The sequence below is a fragment of the Musa acuminata genome, chromosome BXJ2-11, assembly GCF_036884655.1.
Source record: "Musa acuminata AAA Group cultivar baxijiao chromosome BXJ2-11, Cavendish_Baxijiao_AAA, whole genome shotgun sequence".
Lineage (NCBI taxonomy): Eukaryota > Viridiplantae > Streptophyta > Magnoliopsida > Zingiberales > Musaceae > Musa > Musa acuminata.
In genome coordinates this window covers 26,387,310-26,407,947 of record NC_088348.1, presented here as the reverse complement: position 1 = coordinate 26,407,947, position 20,638 = coordinate 26,387,310, and the positions used below count along the sequence as shown (strand labels likewise).

Genomic DNA, 20,638 nt, shown 5'->3' with positions numbered 1-20,638 from the left:
AATAAAATAATATTTTAATAATTACAATATCTCTAATTATAATTTTTTACATATAAATATATACATATATATATATGAATTTATTTAAATATTATTTTTTTTTCCAAAGAGTGACAAAGATGAGATTTGATCATAGAACCTTGTGATAAAATCCATCTATTACATTTATGGCAATTACTAGCAATTATAGTTGTCATTAAATCAAAATTTAAACACTAAAAATATAATTTATTACATTTATCAAGATTTTAAGATAGTATAAATATCAATTTGTGTTTCAATATAATTATATTAATAATCAACTAGTGGAGATAAATACCTATGATAAATCTGTAAGCTTTTGAGTTTTGCAGGGATAATAATGCCAAACTTGAATTTAAAGAATTAGATATGAAAATTAGTAACTTTAGAGGAATCTAAATTGTGTATATATATATCCATATGTATATGTATATATATACATATATATATATATATATATATATATATGTATATATATACCTTACAGATAAGACAACTCGTTTCATACAGCAAAACAAGTTTGGGAACGCATGCCTTTCTTCTTATAAGAGAAACAAGCAAGAAGAGACTCGTGCCTTTCAACTCTTCAACTGAATGAATGGTTTGATGATGGACAGAAAAGTATCATGCAAGCAGACAGACCATTCCGCATCCAAATGAAAAGATGTTCTTTGATTTCTTGGTGTTGGTGAGTTTGACTTGTTGGAAGAGTTCAAGGAAGGGGGATTGAGGTCTGCTAAAAAGTATCTGATTGATAGGATTTATGGAAATATGTCGCTAAAATTTCTAAAATAAATGCAGTTCACTTTTAAAACATTGTTGATCTATATAATATTGAGAATATGATAGTGCATGTCAACATTCCATGAAAGGAGAAACAAAAAGATGGCGAGATTCTCTTCCAACAAATGCTTCTCTGTTTTCTAAATTGAGGTTGGATAGTGCTTCCTTGAGACCTTTATCTTATTTTATTCAAATCATTTTGATTATGATCAAACTGGCTTCAGGTACGCGAGAGAGAGCCAACAATGCCAAAATTTAAGCTATCAAGACAAGGGTTGATTGATTCGAGTGTCATTTCAAGAACATAAAAGAAGAGCATTTACAGAAAAGAACTTCGAACTCTGTTCTTCGAATTAAGAGGAAATCTCGGGCTTTGGTTTGATGTTCCCATTATTAATATGCCAAACAAAAACTCGAACTCGTTCGAGGAGGAGACTACGGCCAACTCATTGCATCCGAGATTTCGCTCCCCGCCTCATGGGTGGTTGCCTTGTGTGCTCCTAAATTTGTGGTCTTTTCTTGAACTGACAAAGGGGGATACCAATTTTAGAGAGAGAGAGAGAGAGAGACTATTTGGTGTGTCGCTATCCAAATTTCAAGGAGTGCAGGAAAGGTTGAGAAGAGATGGTGGAGATGGTGGGAGTCTGTTAATTGATCCCTCCTCTGACTCCCGTCCCCTGTTCTCTGAGAGGTGGGATGGTGTGGTATCAGAGAACAACATCAAAAACATTACTTTTACGACGCCTCCCTGCCTCGTCCCTCTGCTCCACTCATAAAGTTTCCCTCTTTATCACAACGACGACGATATAGCCACTGCTGAATCGTTGATTCGCTTCCATCAGCTGCGGAAAGACTCCTTCCCTCCTATCTTTTCCCTCAGCAGTTGGAGCGCACCAAAAATGTCGCACCTTTTCGATGCATTCCGGGCGCTGGAGTAGAGAGAGCCGGAGGGATCTTTAAGCAAGACGGAGGAGATCGAAACATCAAGGGTTGGCTGCACGTCCTCCGGTCCAATCACCTGGGCCTGCAGAACTACCGGAAACGGTACGTCGTCCTCTAAAGTAACGCCCCTAATTGCTACAAGAACGTGCCAGCGTCCACCAGAGAGGTAGTCGGGAACTGTTCTTTCTTGGTTTGTCTTCTCGCATTCGCTCGCTATACTTGTTAGCTCGACAGAGATGGATATTTTTGAATTGTTTTGTTTGAATAAAGATAAGTTCTTGAGCTGTTGGTTTTGTTTCTTAGGGGAAAAAGATTGGTTGAATGATGCAATATTTGGTTTGATGGAAAGAAAGGGTGAGAGATGTTTGGGGAGTCAGTCTTCTTTCTAAAGGTTCCATTAGTTCTTCTTCTTATCCGCCGGAGTTTGGGTTGATCTTTTATTGTTTTGAATATGATATGATCAGATACAGATCAGCATTTGTTGACTTTTAACGGGCAAAGGAGATTGGACATTTGACAGTGCCGATAAAAGGTAAGTTAAATTTTGAGACCACTTGTTTGAGTTCAAGTTTGATCATTATTGGGATTGGGAGTGGAAGTAGAACAATGTGGTGCGTAGGAGAACATATCAGTTTCAGAATTTGAGTGAGAAGTTTCAAGTAGTAGTAGTTCTCTTCCAAGCCAACAATACGATCCTATAATGCACAGCTCGGAGAATTCAATGAATTATTTTCCTTTTAATTTAAATATTTTAGCAATTTATGGTGTTTAGATTGATTTTGTTTGATAAATGGTGTTGAATTATTTAAGATGATGCCATGTTTTGTCAAACAATTTTTATTTGAAGTTATCTTTCTTGGTAGCTGCTGTTGATTTTCTACTCCATTCAATTTTATCCCTTTTACTCTGTTTTACATTTCTGATTGTCTTCTTGTCGCTTCCTTCCATTGCATCAAGCAATGCTTTGGTCAAACAATTTTTATTTGAAGTTATCTTTCTTGTTGGCTGCTATTGATCTTGTATTCCATTCAATTTTATTCCTTTTGCTTTGTTATACAATTCTGATCGTCTTCTAGTCCCTTCCTTCCATTGCATCGAGCACACTCATAAAAATTGGAATGGGTCATATTAGTGCTGCTTCTTGGGTGAGAATTGAGATGCTACTGATCCTAGGTCAAGTTCCTGTGCACAAATAAAAGTTACAAGTTAACAGCAGAAATGATTAATTAACTACCTATTAAATTCAACTCAAGATCGATAAATGGACTCTCTTCGGGTAAGGCTGCCCTTCATATTGTGAAAAGTTGATACTGGAGAAGCCAATGCAACGATGTCTTTTCCAAATTTGGATATCTGCAGAGCCTCACAATTGTTTGACCATCAAGCTTTATCCTCATGTGATGGCATACTGATGATGCTAAAATTTATGTGCCTCCTCAGATTCCTATAAAAAGTGCACTGATTGGTTCCTGCATGTACGTGACGGACAACAGTAGACAGATAATAATACACAGAAATATAACAGCGAACCTGGATTATCTTTACTCTCAGAACATATTTTCATCTTTTCCATTTTACTTCACATAATTAAAATTTTGCCAAGCTTCGTTGTAAATGTTAAGGCCTGTTGGCACGTCTATATATTTATTCTTTATAGCGCTTCCAGTCCCAACAATCATCTAAGCGTACACTAGTTTGTGCTTTAGAGTGGCAGCCACCAGCAGTTTGGTTTTGATTGCTGTTTCCGACATATCATTTGGCAATGGTCTGAGATTCATTTAACTCTGCAGTTGGGTGCAAGGAGCTCTGAGGAGGCAGCTACTTGAATCAAATCCTCAATGGAAGCTGCATTTATGGTTGGTGCCTTCTCTAGTCTCATTGATTTTTATTGACAAATATGTCATAACGTCTGCATTTGCAGGAGGACACAAACAAAGAAGAGAATGCTGTGGCTTGTTCGAAGAGAAGACGGCAATCTTTTAGGTCACACATTACTATTTTTTTATTAACTAGTTCCACATCCACCAATTACTAACTGACATACTTTTTATTTGTTTCTGACAAGAATAGATCAATTTCAAGAAAGCATGCTAGTCCTATTGCTTCACTATGGTCGTGTAAACATTGGTTCTTTTGTCAAATGATTGAAGCTACAGTTGTTTTAGCTTTACATGCCCAGTCTTTTAGCATTTACCTCTGCTCATGTTGCTATACATGGTACAAGCGGCTATTAGATCAGAGTCATCAGCATATTTATAAGATTATAATTTACGAGAAGAAGAGCAAGGGGAAGAGATGACAATGTTAGGGTGTCAAGACAACCCATAAGCAGCAAAAGCCTCTTACCAGCTAAGTAGCGACTAGGCCTTTATGTGGCCCATTAGTGGCCTTCAGGTGTTCCATCTATAAACGGAAGAAAAAACTGTTCCATAGAAATTTATATGATAAAAAATAACCATATATTTTTAGAACCAAAGGAAAGAAAAAAGTGCAGAAGTGATGCAAAATTGTTATGACCTGTGTCAATCAATGTTACTCAGTTTTGCAAAAATATGCAATTTCTTGAACATCTAGGGATAAAGTAATAAACTAATAATTGGGAGGAAGCAAGAATTCATAAGTTTTAATCAACTTGATAGTAGTACTGATAGAAATACATGGTGATACAAAGATAGCAGTGGCAGACATAACATAAAAAAGATGCATTTAAGCACCAGGAGCAGAATATAGTAGCAAAATATGATAAAAGTACAGAAAAAAGGGTAGTAGTCATGTCATCGGTAGTAGCAAAGGAAAAAAGAAAGAAAGAAAATATTATAACTGAAACAAAGAAAATATACAAATAAATTATAAAGTTGCTATGTGAAGAAAAAGAGATCAAAAGTAAAGAAACAGAAATATAAATGGTAGGTAGCAACAAAATTTGGTCAGCCATGGTATAGGCAATGGATGAAGAGATAACTGAAAGGAAAAGAGACAAGAAATGAAGAAAAATGAGAACACTATATAGAGAGAGATCAAAACAATTGTTGTGTTTTAACAAACATAAACGGAAGGTAAACAATGTACGTGCATCATGCTTTCAAAGATATATGTTCTCATAAATTATACAGGCTCATGATCCACTCAATTGATTTTCTTGATTTACCTTCAGTTTAATATTGACAGCTATGCCTCTAAAATATCGAAGTGTGCTTATATATGAAGAAAAAGGATTTTTTGCATGATTTAATTAAATTTGTTAGGCCTAGACATCAAAGTCCGGTAGAGCATGTAGACAAACTTTTTCACAAGACTTGGATGACGGAGTAATTTTCTCTTTTTCCATGTGTTTGTGTTGTGTGTGGGGTGATTGACTAATTTTTGGGTTCCCAAATCTCTATCTGGTAGTTTCCATTGGCCATAATTTGCATTGAATATGGGGTCGAAAATTCTGCTGCTTTTGCTTTATGGTATAGAAAATAAGTTTAGGATTGGTAAATTTAAATTTCTTTAATGTTCACTGGTCATGTCAAAATGATGGGAAAGGCCAAGACATATTGAGTTTTTCACAGAATCAAGAATATAGATACAGAGTCACCATGGGCTTGCTTGTTTAGTACCATATTATCAAAGCCTCTTTTTGGATTATAAACAGTGTGGCCTTTGTTTTCCATTAGTCATTTGGAATTAGATTCTAGTTGCTATGTCAAAGAAATGTTCTATACAGAAAAGGTTCATGGCAGTAGTAGTAATCTTACACTAGGATATCTACCAGCATTAGAGTGTCTGCTAAGTTTCAACTTTCAACTTTCTTGTGGTGCCAATAGTTATGTAGGCTAGAGATGTACATTCAATGGCGTGTGTGCTTGGTTTTTTTTTGTTTCATCTGACTTTTACCTTTTCTTCCTAATAGTATAAACCAGTGTTTCTTTTGTGAATAAAGGTTCACCAAAATAATTTTGTTTGACACTGTTCTCATTGACTAGTATCATGATATCCAGGTCAAGCCGTAGAAATGAGAAAAGTCGCATGCATTCTATAGGTAAGCAATGTTTGTTGTTTGTTTCTCAAGTAAATAGTCCATATTACTTATCCTATCACCTTTCAGGATGATTTTTCTTGGAGATCTATTGACTAAATTATTCTGATTTTGATGAATTTTTCTGGCACTTTCTTACCTTATTCAAACTCTCTATAGACTGGACAGTTTTCTCATCTATGCACACTGATCTAATGACATTCGATGTTATAGCACCTTCCATGTGGACGATAATTGGCTGTAAAAATGGTAATAACTTGCATTTTTTTATTTTTTAAGAAGTTCCAAAGAAACTTAAAGTTCTTTTCACATAGGCTTACGGCTGTTCAAAGAAGCAAAAGATGTTGATTTCCCCAACAAGGTATGTCTATAATCTCAACATGAAAGATGCATGATAATGAGTTTCTTAGTGAAATCAACCATTCTATTTTCCTCAGAATTGGGAAGATCATCCGGCTATAATGACGGTTGGTGTTGTCGATGCAGCATCTGAGTCCATTTTCCAGACAGTAATGTCTCTCGGACAGTCAAGATCAGAGTAAGATTGTGACTTTCTTATTATCTAGGGCTTTGTATTATCTTGATTCAAAGAATAAGAAACTGGAAAGCAAGCTGTGAGACTTGACAAAGTCAGTGGCCTATTTTATTATATGATCAAATGATTCTTTATTACAGGAGATGAACAATGCAAAGCATTGTTATGTATAACAGATAGATTCAATACAATCTGGTACCAGGTTTTCAATATGTAGGGATGCTTCATAACATTTAGACACAAAGTGATGGATAAAGGAAATCAAATGCATATTTCAGTAATGCAATTCATATGGGATTGGTTTTACTGTCCTCGTTCTGGAAAATGAAGCACTGAAATCTCTTGCAGATGGGATTTTTGCCTGTTAGAGGGAAATGTCATTGAGAACTTGGATGATTACACTGATATTATCCACAAGAAGTTGCGTGGTGATTGGCTACCATGGTTAGATATGGTTTCAACTTTCAAGTATCTTTAAAGTTGACTTCCTACTTGATGCTGTTGGATCAATCTTTTCAGGGGAATGAAAAGAAGGGACTTATTGTTACGGCGTTACTGGAGGAAGGAAGATAACGGAACATACAGTAAGGCAATTTATGTAATCTAGGATAATGCCATGGCTGGAGTTTTACCATGAACTAACTAAATTGTTAAATTTGGACAGTTATCCTATACCACTCAGTCGTCCACCATAAATGCCAACCTGAAAAAGGATATGTTCGTGCCTGGCTTAAAAGTAATGTATGCTTGATATTGAGCAATAGATCTTTTATCGCATCAGTATGTTAGCTTAATTATGATGAATAGTTGAGTTGGTCTTCTGCAGGTGGAGGCTATGAAATATCTCCCGTGAACCAAGGAAAACAATCAATTGTAAAGCATATGTTGGCAATAGATTGGAAGTTTTGGAAATTGTATATTTTTACCTCATCTTCAATGGGCATTACAACAAAGATGCTAGAGAGGGTTGCAGGTATTGTTTCTTTACCATGATAATCTATTTTCGGATTTTCCAACAACATATTCCTATGTTAAGATATATCAATTGCATGTTGAAGATATTTCAATTATGTACTAAGCAGCTCTCCGAGAATTCTTCCGAGCAAAACTTGGTCACTCTGCATTCTCAGATTTCTCATCAGATGGTTTGACAAGAGAGATAGTATTGCCACAGACCGAGGAGCAAATTAAACTGGATATGCAGTCAGTGGATGAAAACAATAAGATTGAAAGCTTTGCCAAAGAGATACAAATGTCTTCTCCCAAACATGCTGGTAATGGGTCATTACGTCAACTTAATGATGCAGCTGATGAATTCTTTGATGTTCTCACTGAAGCAGAGTATGATCAAACAGAATTCTGGCCTGCTGATGAAAACATGCAAACCCAGGTCAGTAATTTTAGTGACATGATGATTTATTTCTGGAAAGTCGATGTTATTTTGTGCAACAACGGCCATAATGTTGTAACTATATGTGGTAGCTACATGAATCTATTTCCGCAATTGAGCTTTGCACACAAAATTATTCTTAGTTAAATCAAGAGCATTTAAATCTTACTTTATAGTTTCTACTTTCTGGTAAAGTCTTTTTACGCCTCCCTTTATATTCTCTCCTCACATTAATAATACTAATTGTATTACATCTTCTAGCTACAACATCTATAAGTCTCCTTTAAATATGTTCATATCATCTAGACGGTTCATTGTCATTTTGTCGTCTATTAAAGATTTAATGTTATGTTTAAATTTTTATGATAGAAAACATTTATCTATACTGAACCTATATATGTTTCACATTGCTTTTCAAAATGATTTGAAAATTTTGCTACTTCAAGAGGCAACTTCTAATTTGGTTGGAATTTTATTTATCAGTTAGTGCAAGACCAGTGCCAAGGTGAGCTATCTACAACTGCAGTTTTCATAGAGAAGCTGCATGATGTTTCAGGTTAATCCAATATCTATGTCACTGATATCTTTGTTTTATCTTTATTGTTGCTGTTGCATGTTATGTAATTTGCTTGTTTCTTCTATCAATGCAGTTCAAAAGAGTGGTTCTGCTGACTTCGAAGAGTCACATACCGGAGATAGCATGTCATGTAACTATGGAACCACTCTTCCAAAAGATCCAAATTGCAGTGTGGTTTGCAGTTGGGCAACAGCAGATCCTTCTACATTCTTGATTCGTGGTGAATCATACTTACATGACCATCAAAAGGTATCTGTTAGGTTCTACATGATTATTTATATAAGCTAAAAAGATCTGTTTTTTCATAACTTCGAACTGATGGAACTTGAGTGCATGATGGATACATTATTATACAGCAGGTATGTGATAATTACTAAAAATGATTCGGAGAGTTCAAAATTGTTGGACGGTTTTTAGAATGAGGTTTCTGGTTATTCTAACCAGGACAGGGATTTCATATAATTTAAGCCACACCGCTTATTTAGCATTGAAAGGTCATCTTTGTTTGTGTTCTGTATGTCTGCCAATCAAATAAGTCCAGCCAAATCTAAACGCGCCTACTCTTGTCATTGTTATATTAGGTTATATTTACTTGCTAAAGCAGAAAAGACCAAGTAACCTACTGAAAATGAGTTCCTTGAAAATATATAGACAAGATGAGGAGACACTTTAAACTCTTGGCTCAAGATATCAAAACTATAGCCCAATGCTTAGGTTTACAACATTGACCACCCAAATTTACCTGATCATATAATGCATCTGCCTCATTTTTATATGTGCTTTGACTCAGTGTTAATCCTTTCTTTTTAAAGAATGCTCTAAAACTCAGTACTGCCAGTAGCTGCCACCTGTGTTTGCTCAACGACGTCTGAGACCGAAATGACTATTGGCTAGGCAGCTGGAGCCTATGGTGATGAACTAGACTAATTCACAGGACTTGCTCAAAGCATAGGCAGTCATTTAATTCATATTTTCTATGCACATGAATGTTACGTAAAAGCATGAATAAGAGAATAAATCCATTGCCTACCAGTGTAAGATCTGGGGAAGTTTAATATATGTAGCCTTACCCCTTAAAGTAGAGAGAGACTATTTCGTGATTGAGGTCTTGAATACCCAAGTTATAAATGAGCAACTTTACCATTACACAAAGCTCTCTTTGTGCAAAAGACATAAATACATACTAAGTTTTTGTATACTAAATTACCGAGACTAAAGCCTGAGATTTAACCTGATAACAGAGCTACCAGCTAACAAAAATGACTTTTCTTATCCTACTAATTTAATACCACTTAAAGTCTTACCTGTCTGTGATCAACAATCCAAGCACATGCTACCAAAAGCACCACTAGTGAACTATCATCATTAAAATGTAATAAGTTGTTCATTTAGCTTCTTTGAACTTTAACATACTGAAGTTGCTATTATGTATTTCTTATTATTTTAATGTATTGCAGCAGTATTTATCAAATTTGCTCTTCCCACAGGTAAAAGCAAGCGAAACCCTGATGCAAATGGTAGCTGCAGATTGGTTGAAATCGGACAAGCGTGAAGATGATCTCGGTGGTCGGCCTGATGGAATTGTTCAGGTTTCTATAGACGTCCCTTACAGTTGTAACATTCTTTGAATTTCTGTAACATAAAATCTACATCTGAAACTTGCAGAAATATGCAGCACAGGGTGGCAGCAAGTTTTTCTTTATTGTGAACATGCAGGTAAGTATAATAATTTACTTTCTCAAGTTCAGGGTGGTGATAATAATCTCCTATACTGAAAATAAATCTTTAATTGCCAAGTGTCTTATCATGGTGTAATGTAATAGGTTCCAGGTTCAACCACATACAGTCTAGCTTTATATTATATGATGGATATGCCATTGGAAGATGTCCCTCTTCTAGAAAGTTTTGTCAAAGGAAATGATGCATATAGGAATTCAAGGTTTAAGCTCATCCCATATATATCAAAGGTTGGTGGATACGAAACCTAATAGGTTCTAAACTATCATCTGTTAGGTTATCATAAATATACAAAGAATATTTTTTTAATATTAATCTGAGTTCTTTTTTGTCGTGCTGCAGGGTTCTTGGTTAGTGAAGCAAAGTGTTGGTCAAAAAGCATGTCTTGTGGGTCAAGCACTTGATATCAATTATTTTCGTGGGAGCAACTATCTTGAGGTAAACTTACATATTATGCTGCTGACTATAATAAAGAATTGAGTAGAAAGCCAAATATAGGGTGATACCCTTGAGGGCATCAGGGGTAAAGGAACATCAAGATGTTCTTAGATGCCACCACTAAGATATAGCCGATGACATGATTTTGTCAAGACTTAAATAGAATGTGAGCCTGTTTATGCTTAAATTCGAAGAGAATGTGAGCCTACTTAAATGTGAACATATCTCAATACTTTGTAGATGGTATAACATGATGCACGATACATAAATTACTCCTTTTGTGATTACTATCGCCATGTCCTTGTATGTTTTTTGCGGACGTAAATCTCCAGGTTGCGATCGATGTTGGTTCATCCACTGTCGCTAGGAGTGTTGTCAGTCTCGTCATTGGTTACTTGAACAGCTTGGTGATAGAAATGGCATTCCTGATGCAGGTACTAACTGGAGTTTTTTCTATTTCTGTTAGATTGACTGCCTGGATTAGATTTTAAATATTCATTTTGCACCAATGTGAAACCACATCTATAATCCAAGAAGCAACAAAAAATTTGTCAACAAATCTGGAAGTTTGCAAAAATCAAATGTTTAATTCGAGCATGATGATGAGATATGTTCATAAGAATGACCATATTCTTTGTTTATCTTTGATGATGAGATATGTTTAATTCGATAATCAAATGTCTAATTCAAATGTTTAAATCTACGAGCAATGATTTTCTTTGTTTATCTTTCTTCAACACATCTCAGGAGAGAAATAACTTTGTGGTTCCACATCATCACACACAAAAAAAGAAAATTTATGTTATCATCATGCAGGGTGATAAGCAAGAAGAGCTTCCAGAGTTCCTGCTGGGAACTTGCCGGTTGAACCAACTTGATATAGCCAAGGCTGTCCCTATTAATCCATCGTGATACTGAGGTGAGCCTGTTTCCTAGATTAATTGCTACAAGATTTTTTTTTTTAGTTTCATCAATATATTGATTGATATGTTAATCATCTTCTTTGTTCACGATTTGCAGATTGAATTTGTCGGATGATTCTTTAATGTGATTGAAGTTCCAAATGGTGCCAAACCATTGTATATTTTTCTTCAGATTTGTAAAAAAAAAAAAAACAATTTTTTAAATGTATTTTGTCATTCTTTGATATAGGAACTCGAAAGAACCGGTGATAATGTTTTGAGAAGTACTAACCGGTGATGAGGTTTGAGTTTTATGAACTTATAAAAAAAGGGCAACCATTAAATTTGAGGATTTTGATTTTTTGAATTCATCAGAGGCAAACATGAAAAGTTAAAAATGTTCACAAGAATGAAGGAAGAAGGCACAATTAGTCATAGCATAGTTTTCTTGGTTACATCATTGATATGTTTATGATGAAATATGATGTTACTTTAGCTTCTGGTCAACTTCTATCCTCAAATGATCCATTTCATGTTCATAAGTGTTATGTGTTCTCCCCCAATGCACAGCTACCAAAATTACCAAATAGGTGGATGCTAACATAGAAACATTTAACCATAAGAGTGAATAAAATTATCATCAGTGTTCATAATGTATAGATCAACATAAAAAATCAATAATTTGATAAATTGATGGGAAAACGAAGAACAAAATATTAAGAAGAGCTGTATAAAGCTACAATTATCTTTATAATCAAAGTAAATATATATTACAGAGTTAGAATATAGCCTGATGCTCTTTCAAAGTAATCTACACATTTAAACCAAGTAAACTGGCTTTCTAAACTCATCATATGCATAACACAAGAAAGATAATCCAACAAAAACAAGAAACCTATAATGGAGTCTGTGTCCAAATAACCTATAATGCAAATGCTGCAAAAGGATAGATGATAGAAGGACTAAGTGGAAAGAAAAGAAAATATATACTGTAGATAATTACATACATCTTACAGTTCAAAGCTAACATACAGATTCAACTAAGGTTCAGCTGGAAGTTATTTAAGGAAATAATAAAGAACTAAGGAGACACATGAAAACTTTCATATATTCCTAGCATTCCAGTTGTCAAGACACTAAGATAAGGTCAAGATGATGACAGAAATAATTATTTGAATCAGTATAAAATATCATTTATTGTATTTTGGCATTTCAAATAATAAATCTAGTATGATCCTATCATTCAATGTAAATCCTTTTTAACTATTCTACATCAATAAGATAAAAGAGAAGACAAAAACAAATAGTAAGCAAATAGTTTTAGCAATATAATTATAATAATAATAATAATAATAATAATAATAATAATAATAATAATAGTAAGCTTTATTATATCCATATTATTAGTTGAGAAATGCATCACATTTAAACAGATGACTAACTCTGAAAAAGCTGCATATTAGATCAGATAAGCAACTTTGCCCAATGACTTATCTTAAGAGAATATAATCCCAAGGCAATTAAGTAACAAGCACTATATCATATAAGCAAAATTATCCAATAACTTCTCTTAATAAATGATCATTAAGCAACAAAATTAGGGTTTGAAAAAGTATGGTTTAGAAACAACATAACCCACCAAACTTACAACCCACAATAGTAGATAGTATATACTATATATTACCTACATAATTTGTGAATCGCAACAACTCATAACAAGTACTTCAGAACATTCCTTGGTAATATATTGCTAGTACTATATACTTCGGTGGTGATTGATGACAAGTTTAGCACGGAGGAGGCAGCAATGACTGTGGTTCAAAGATGCAAAGCTTATGGGGATTTGTGAGAGGTGTAATGGATGTAAAAAAAGAAGTCGCATGGGATTATACCATCATGACATGTATAAAATATTACATTTCTAGAGTCATGTGGATTTACCTTTGGATTACACCATCATTTGGATTTACCTTTTGCTTGTAAGATAGCATTTATATGCAGGCTTTATCATGTATATGATCACTTTTGTTTCTTGGACATGAGATGATTGTATGACATGTGTTGTATATTAGATATTTGAAACTAGCCACTTTTTTATGATGACATTTTCTATAAGATGTATGACTCTGTTGGTTATTATGATGAGAGGACTGGCTGATCCTTCTGCATCTGCTTGCTTGTTATCATGTTTGAAAGAATATATAAATTGCTAGATTTGTTATCAAATTTATCTTTTCGTGCTCACTTAATTTAATGTGTGCTGTTAGGATTTTGTTATCAAAGCAAACCATAGAGAGAATAATTGCTAATTACATACCCACTTAGTTAACTATGTTTAATATCTCAATCTCTATATTTTAAAAAGTTATATTAGTATCTTTATAATTATAAAAATAAAATATTTAGATCTATTTACTCTAATGTTATCGGTTTTATAAACGAAAATATAAAAACAAAGAACAAAAAGATAATTTTAACATTCCAATTGGTGATCGCAGACGATGTCGATGATGACAAACAATGACGCCACCGCTATGGGCCACAGGTGACTATTGTGGATGAGGAAAGTGATGATGAGAAGTGATGACCGCTCTACATCTGTGTCGGCACTGATACAGATACCAAGCGACCCTTTTGTCACTCGACAACTTCATCGACATTAATGCAATTATCGGCGATGTCACTCTATATTTGTGTCGATGCCAATGCAATTGTCAATCTATATCAATGTCGATATAGATGTCGAGTAGCCCTTTTGTCGTTCAGCAATTGCGTCGGCAACGATGCAAGTGTAGAGTAACCCTCACCTCTCCCCTCGCAACACTACCATCTGTCACCATTAAATGGAACATTAAAATTATATTTTTACTTTTTACTTTCGTATTTTTGTTAATAAAATCGATAATATTAAGATAAATAAATCTAAATATTTCATTTTAATAACTATAGGAATGTCGATGTAACTTTTTAAAATGTCAAGAATAATGCTAAAGATAATTAATAATAGAAGGTAATATATAATTAGCTTAAAATTTTATGATCACTTCTAATCATAAAAACTTAAAGAAAACACCAATTAATATTTAATATTCTAAGAATGGGATCAATGGGATCAATAAAAAGCAAGGAAGGTAAGAGAAGGAGAAAACAGACCAGACAATCCCATAAAGAGATGAGTTTTGACAGTAGAGCAGGTCTAACGGTTGCATGACACACAGATCCTAACAATTCTGCATCATGTGTAAACAATTAGTTGTGTCCTGCCTTGTCTTACCTCTTGTGGACACTACAGCACAATGTAAGGCATCCATGTCTCCCAAAAATTATAAGCCATTATGATATGAGAAACATAGAGATGGCTAACATATTAGGACTGGTATGAGACCACACAACCATTAATTGTCTTCAACATTTGAAGTGACAGTGTTCCTACTAAACTGCTTTCAACTCACAGTATGTTACATCATCTACACAAGCAAGAAACAAGTAGAAATTTGACAAAGAAATGCCCCCTCAGAGATCTCTTCAGCAGGTTTCGGATGAATTCTCATTTCATTCCAAGTCCTCGGATGAATTTTTGGCTTTTTCGAAGAACTGAAGAATAGAAGAGTAACTTCTTACAGATAGGATACTGGGTAAAGGGCAAGCTAAGCTAAAAAATCATGAACTCCAGATGCTGAAGGACTATTATGAACATCCAGGCAGACTTTAAAAGGAGTCCTCATGGTAGCAGAACATACTTCATTTCCTACAAATGAAGGTGTCAAGGCTTCAAAAGCAAGATGCATGCATTATACACACCTCCACATTGTGTGAGCTGGCCTAAAGATTGAGACTGGCATCTACAAAGCTAAGATCTAGTAGAGTGTAGTCTTTCCGAAATCCTAAGGTTGATATAGGAAAGCAAGATGAGGAAAATGCGGATGAAAAGGATGAAAGGTCTTGAAGGATCCTCGGAGCTCTTGCATCATCAGATTTCTAGTCGTTTCAAGCTATCCGTCACTGTACATTCAGACTCTTCCAGATCCTTTGTGACATCACCAGCCACAGTTTCCTCTATCTGAATTGAAGGCTTTGGTGGAGCGCAGGCCGTAGGCACGACTGAAGATTCCTGGACATCAACCGAGGGCAATGTTTCTTTTACCTGAACTTGAATAGCAGGCGCAATGACTGGTGACATTTCCTTTACTGATGGGGATGTTGTGGCAACTGGTACTGGTTCCTTTATTTGCACAGGAACAGCTGGTGCAGTAACTGGAGCAGATTCCTTGATGGATGCAGAGGAAAACACTGACGGAGAGGATGACACAACTAATAATGGTTCCTTCACTTGAGCTGGGATCACCGGAGTCATCTGTCTTGGAACTGATGGTGGAGCAGCAAAAACTGGCACAGATTGTCTGATGCGGACTGGAGATGCCATGCGGATTGGTGTATGACCAATAGCGGAAGACAGCTGCCGTAACTGAGCTGCTGGTGGTGGCAGTGGTGGAACAGAAAAGACTGGAACTGCTGTCCTTACTGTCACAGGGGGTGCCATGCCATGGCAAGGCCCATTGAAGTGTCTAACTGGAAAATATGGTGCTGCTCCGGCAGCAGGGAACTTCTGGGGCCGAACAGTCTGGTTCTCTGCCTGCTGATAGGATGACACATGAGTTGAATTGTTTATTCTGGGGGAGGTTGCACAAACTCTTGGAGAAGACTTTTGTTGGATAAGAGGTAGGATCTTTGATACCGATGGAGGAGGTTGCACCGAAGCTGGTCTTTTATCCAGCTGAATCGGGAACCTCCTGGGGAAATGAGTTGCATGGGGGTTGTTTGCCATAGCCATCTTTTCCTTCAGGCAGTAGTTGAGGAGGGCTCGAGCAATGGTGATCTGCTCCTGCTCGTCATTGTTCTCTTGTTCGGTCGACAGGTTTGCTGCTTCCTTTGCCACTATGTTGACATGAAAATAGTATTAGAAACATTTACCAGTGGTAACAAAGAATTAATGCAGAAGCTCAGCAACATCGACAAATTTGACAGGGAATCAACTCTAGGCGTGCTACTGAAATCCAACTGGATTAGTGGCAAACAGTTCCAAAGGTTCTCAAACTAGAATGTACTCCTATTAAGAGCTAAGGTAATTATCTAACGAACAAAGATCAGAATAGAATTTATTGGAAAAGAAATTACTTTCCTTGGTAAGCCAAAGCAGGAGCAAACTTGGACACTGCTAGGAAAAGATACAGGAAGGCACTAGTAAGAGCATCGAAAAGTCCGTTGATAGTTTTATGACATGTACTAGAGTCTAGACACTTTCACTGTCTAACAATTTAACTTCTGTGGAATCCTAATCAAAATCTCATTAGATAGATTTGTGATTTATGAATTATCACAGACCTACTAGTTAGAAAGTCGCTTTGTGGTTCTGAGTTATGCTATTGATGTTTTCCAGAGTGTTGTTGGGTTTCAACAGTTTCACTTCCCTAAAGGTGCAAATATTTTCTCTACCAGTAAGTAATTGAATTGAGGACTCAAATAACAAACGAATCCACATCATTGCAAGAATGCCAGCAATGACATAATAATCAAAGATAGGACTCACATATTTTCAATGATGACCATGCTGCCAAAGCAGCATTTTTTTCTGCCTGCTTCTTGTTCTTAGCTGGTTCGCCTGTAAATGTGATTCCAGCAAGTTCCACCGTGCATGTGAAGACAGGTAGGTGTCCAAGTCCCGAACGGATTGTTGTATATGATGGCAATGGTGCCCCAACTCTCTGGGCAATTTCCTGCAGGAGATTCTTATAAACCCCTGTCTCATCCTGTTAAAAGATCATAATCAGTCTCAGGATATCACGGAGTAATAAAATTATAACTCATAAGGGATAGGCTCATCTGCATAAAAGGCTTTGTGTTTGAAATATTTTTGGCACTAGGAACCCAGTTGGAAGGCTACATATTAATCATATTTCCTGGTTTTACTGAAAATCTTTTATACATAAAAGCTACTGGAGTAAAAAAACAAATTCTTGTGCAGTTACAGGTTATGTGCAATTTTCTAAATTATGTTAAAAGGTACTCAACCAAATCGGGGCAAAGACCAAAAACTCAAGCACACAGTTGCCTAGAGCAGACTTTAAGAAGTTAATGATGTTAGAAAGACAGCAGAGAACCTGCTACTTCAGGCTTGTTCTTCATCTATCTTTCATAACAATGGAACACAAGACTAGAAGGTCTAACATTGGCAAAATAACAGTATCAGGCTCTTGTGCTGCCTGTTTAGGTATCATTCATCTTGATTATGTTAACTTGCAACAAATGGAATCAGCAGAAAATCCATCAACATAAACTGTTAAAAGAAAGCTATCTTAACATGCATAACAAAGACATGAACCCACAGTCTATATTGTGAAGCTTAAGCTGTATGTTATGGCTGCATTTCCGACAAACAAGTTATGCAATTAGACAAATGTGCCAATACAAAACATCCATTTCTTAGTGTCCATAAAGAGCATCAGAAAGAGAAGAAAAGAAGGAGAGGGAATTGAAATGTGATTCATAAACCTAAGGTACAACATAAGCTAACAATGAATTTTATCCATTGATGGAACATTCTGAACTCAGAAACCTAGTGAAAGAAAGAAAAGGATAGGTAGTTGAAATGTGATTCCCAAACCTAAGGTACAATAATAGCTATGACATAAAATATTATAGGTTAACTATGAACTTTATCCATCCACGGAACAGCCTGAACTCAAAATATTAATGGACTCAACGAGAAGACAAGGACATTCTATAATTTACATGACCAACTTGTGCCAGAAAAGAATATGACTACAATAGAAATTTCTCTAAGCATAAAACAAATATTATGTAATCATCAGTGTTCACTAGACAAATTTCAGAAGAGGTCAAGAACTTCTAATTTAATGATGGATTCAAAGCTGCTACAGGACAATCACAGAAATAATCAATGGATCCATATATAATTCCACCAACAACGCTCGAAAGTAGAAGTATCATTTGACCATAATTCAATTTCTTGTAGCCTTCCAACTGAGTAGCTTCAATCCACTTGCAATGTATTCATGGGTGCCGTTAGGTGTGGCTACCAAAATTCAAAGACAACCTGTGTCATGTCCTCATCATTGCCTCAAGAGTAACGCTCCTGGAGTCACCACTTATTATTAAACACATTGGATTTAAACTTGTACATGCTGTATGGTGTCTAAATAACAAGGTAAGCTGCTAGTACAACAAGGTTAAACCTTGGCTGGAAAGGCATCCACCATCGATGATCAAAATGTTAAACGCAAGCAACCATAGTTTATTATGTTATGCACTATATAAGTTGTTAACTACGTAAGACAAAAGTTTAAGAGACTAATATTATAACAGCTCGGCACAGATTCCAAAACACTTGGTAAGAACAGTGGTCATTGTGTGGACGAAAATGCCCCCTTTTATACGGACTAACAATGTTAACCGAGATCGATGAGCTCGGCCGAAGCCCTAATGGAAAACCAAGCAGTTATTGTTATCGGTAAACGGGAACAAGGGTCAAATTTTAGACGACTCCGTCGCCGTTCCGGCGAAGCTTCGTGAGCGAAGATGGGGGACCAAAACACATTTTCTTTTGTACAAGAGGAAAGCTAGTCAACCGTGACTCAGAAAGTCTCCTCCTTTCCCACCCTTCATTCGTTCAAAGAACATTATTTCCAGTCCAACGAAAGGAATTCAAGAAGAAAGAATCTCCTTTTGGTTCACCATTTTGATTCCACTCTTTCGCCCCAAAAGTTACCTCATTAACCTAATCGAAATCCCTTCTCAAAGCGACGTTGAGATGAGTGGTAAAAATAGCTTTCTTAAAGCTTACAAGACATGGAAACAAAGATAACTTTTCGCAGAATTTTGTGTTGTGTTGGTCAGATTAGAGAGCAACAGAAGAGCTTAGGAAGGATTCGTTGGGTTATGGATTAAGGAGAGAGGAAGATAGGGGCGGGGGCGGCGACTGGCTACTGACCAGGATGCGGGCGGCGAGGGAGTGAGAGGGCCCGCGCTGCGAGAGGGCGCCGAGAGCCACCTCGGCCGCCGAATGCTCCGCCTGCCGCAGCGTGGTGCAGAAGCTCGGGCTCTCGAACACCTCGCCGTTGAAGTTCACCGCTGCCTTGAACCTCGGCGCGTGATCCGGCCCCTCCCGTACGCACGTGTACGACGGCAGGTTGAAGCAGCTCCGCTGCGCCAACTCCTGCAGCTGGTTCTTGTACATCCTCGCCCTTCCTCGTCCAACCCCCAACCCCCAACAAATCCCAGCAGAGATCACCGTCCGATGGTCGTCGGGCGGCGGGATCCGTCCTCCCGAGCCGTCTCCGGCGTCTCGGACCCTCGCGAGGTCCAGATCCGAAGAATGGCAGCTCCTCCTGCCGGAATCTACCCCTACGGCACGACGCCTTCGGCCAGGGTTTCGCCCTCCTTCACCATCCTCCTCTCTCGGCAGCAAGAAGAGGAAGATCTACTCGGCTTCGAAGCGGAGAAGGGAGAGAAGAGGGAGAAGACTCCGCCTCCAAAATAAGCTTCCATTGGCACCCATATTATATATATATATATATATATATATATATATATATATATATATATATATATATATATATATAATCTTCTTAATTGGGTTATTTAATGACCAGATTAAGAGGCTAATGACTACGTTGGTCTTTGACTCGTCTGTCGATAGTTTTCTAAACGGGGGAGGGCTGTTATTGTCACTCTCTTTTTTCCCATCTTCTGTGAATGACTTGTACCTGTTGCTTTGACCAGATGAAGTGGATAAAAAAATAATAATTATGTTAATTGTCATTGTTTCTGACATTGCATTAATACAAAATTGGTCTAATTAGCTGTGGTCGATGGGTGATACTAACACACCACCCTTTTTCTATCGCACTCCTCTACAAAGTCATGCCGACTAAATCCATCCACCTGCATGCTGCATTAAAATGAGCGATATGATGTTGGTGGGGGACCTCCTCACCTATCTCATTAAATTAGTCCGAGCATCAGGTTTTCAACTCAATTTATTTTGACCTACTAATTTACTTTTAATGATTTCACACTTTACTTCTCCTGAGATGATGTAGCCAAAGGAAAAGGGAAATGTGATCAGAGGCATAGTCATTGATTGGATCGGTGAGTCCAATTGATCCATCTACATATTTAATATTTATTTCCAAATATATAATTATACATTACGCTAAAATTTTAATTTCTAACGCTTAGCAAAAACGTCTTTACCTTATATTTTGGATCAACT

At 36.5% G+C, this 20,638-nt stretch overlaps 2 protein-coding genes across 5 annotated transcripts; one reads left to right on the top strand and one right to left on the bottom strand.

The window, feature by feature from the left end:
- Positions 1 to 1,063: 1,063 nt before the first annotated feature.
- Positions 1,064 to 11,599, top strand: LOC135627641 (protein ENHANCED DISEASE RESISTANCE 2-like). Of its 2 annotated transcripts, none has more exons than XM_065133775.1 (21): positions 1,064 to 1,848; positions 3,537 to 3,602; positions 3,668 to 3,729; positions 5,730 to 5,770; positions 5,927 to 6,016; positions 6,082 to 6,128; positions 6,205 to 6,305; positions 6,651 to 6,746; positions 6,822 to 6,886; positions 6,967 to 7,038; positions 7,129 to 7,275; positions 7,385 to 7,692; positions 8,176 to 8,248; positions 8,343 to 8,518; positions 9,757 to 9,858; positions 9,935 to 9,985; positions 10,093 to 10,236; positions 10,349 to 10,444; positions 10,777 to 10,878; positions 11,261 to 11,363; positions 11,465 to 11,599. In XM_065133775.1, the coding sequence occupies exons 2-20, from the start codon at positions 3,585 to 3,587 to the stop codon at positions 11,354 to 11,356; spliced, it is 1,887 nt and encodes a 628-aa protein (XP_064989847.1). In that variant the 5' UTR covers positions 1,064 to 1,848; positions 3,537 to 3,584; the 3' UTR covers positions 11,357 to 11,363; positions 11,465 to 11,599. The 2 variants fall into 2 exon arrangements, with proteins under 2 accessions (XP_064989847.1, XP_064989848.1); XM_065133776.1 differs by lacking the exon at positions 1,064 to 1,848 and adding an exon at positions 2,149 to 2,278.
- Positions 11,600 to 14,658: 3,059 nt separating this feature from the next.
- Positions 14,659 to 19,907, bottom strand: LOC135626493 (double-stranded RNA-binding protein 6-like). 3 transcript variants are annotated; one of them, XM_065131839.1, is made up of 4 exons: positions 19,355 to 19,907; positions 16,934 to 17,153; positions 16,082 to 16,281; positions 14,659 to 15,982 (listed from the first exon to the last, which is right to left on the bottom strand). In XM_065131839.1, the coding sequence occupies exons 1-4, from the start codon at positions 19,598 to 19,600 to the stop codon at positions 15,317 to 15,319; spliced, it is 1,332 nt and encodes a 443-aa protein (XP_064987911.1). In that variant the 5' UTR covers positions 19,601 to 19,907; the 3' UTR covers positions 14,659 to 15,316. The 3 variants fall into 3 exon arrangements, with proteins under 3 accessions (XP_064987911.1, XP_064987912.1, XP_064987910.1); XM_065131840.1 differs by having other exon boundaries at positions 14,659 to 15,979; XM_065131838.1 differs by having other exon boundaries at positions 14,659 to 16,281.
- Positions 19,908 to 20,638: the final 731 nt, after the last annotated feature.

Excerpts from the sequence above, each read along its gene's own strand:
- LOC135626493 (XM_065131838.1), bottom strand. The coding sequence starts at position 19,600 with ATGTACAAGAACCAGCTGCAGGAGTTGGCGCAGCGGAGCTGCTTCAAC. Across the intron at positions 17,154-19,354 it reads CCCTCGCCGCCCGCATCCTG|GATGAGACAGGGGTTTATAA; the intron begins GTCAGTAGCCAG and ends ATCTTTTAACAG. Across the intron at positions 16,282-16,933 it reads ATGGTCATCATTGAAAATAT|TGGCAAAGGAAGCAGCAAAC; the intron begins GTGAGTCCTATC and ends ATGTCAACATAG.
- LOC135627641 (XM_065133775.1), top strand. Across the intron at positions 7,693-8,175 it reads ATGAAAACATGCAAACCCAG|TTAGTGCAAGACCAGTGCCA; the intron begins GTCAGTAATTTT and ends TTTATTTATCAG. Across the intron at positions 9,859-9,934 it reads GGCCTGATGGAATTGTTCAG|AAATATGCAGCACAGGGTGG; the intron begins GTTTCTATAGAC and ends TGAAACTTGCAG.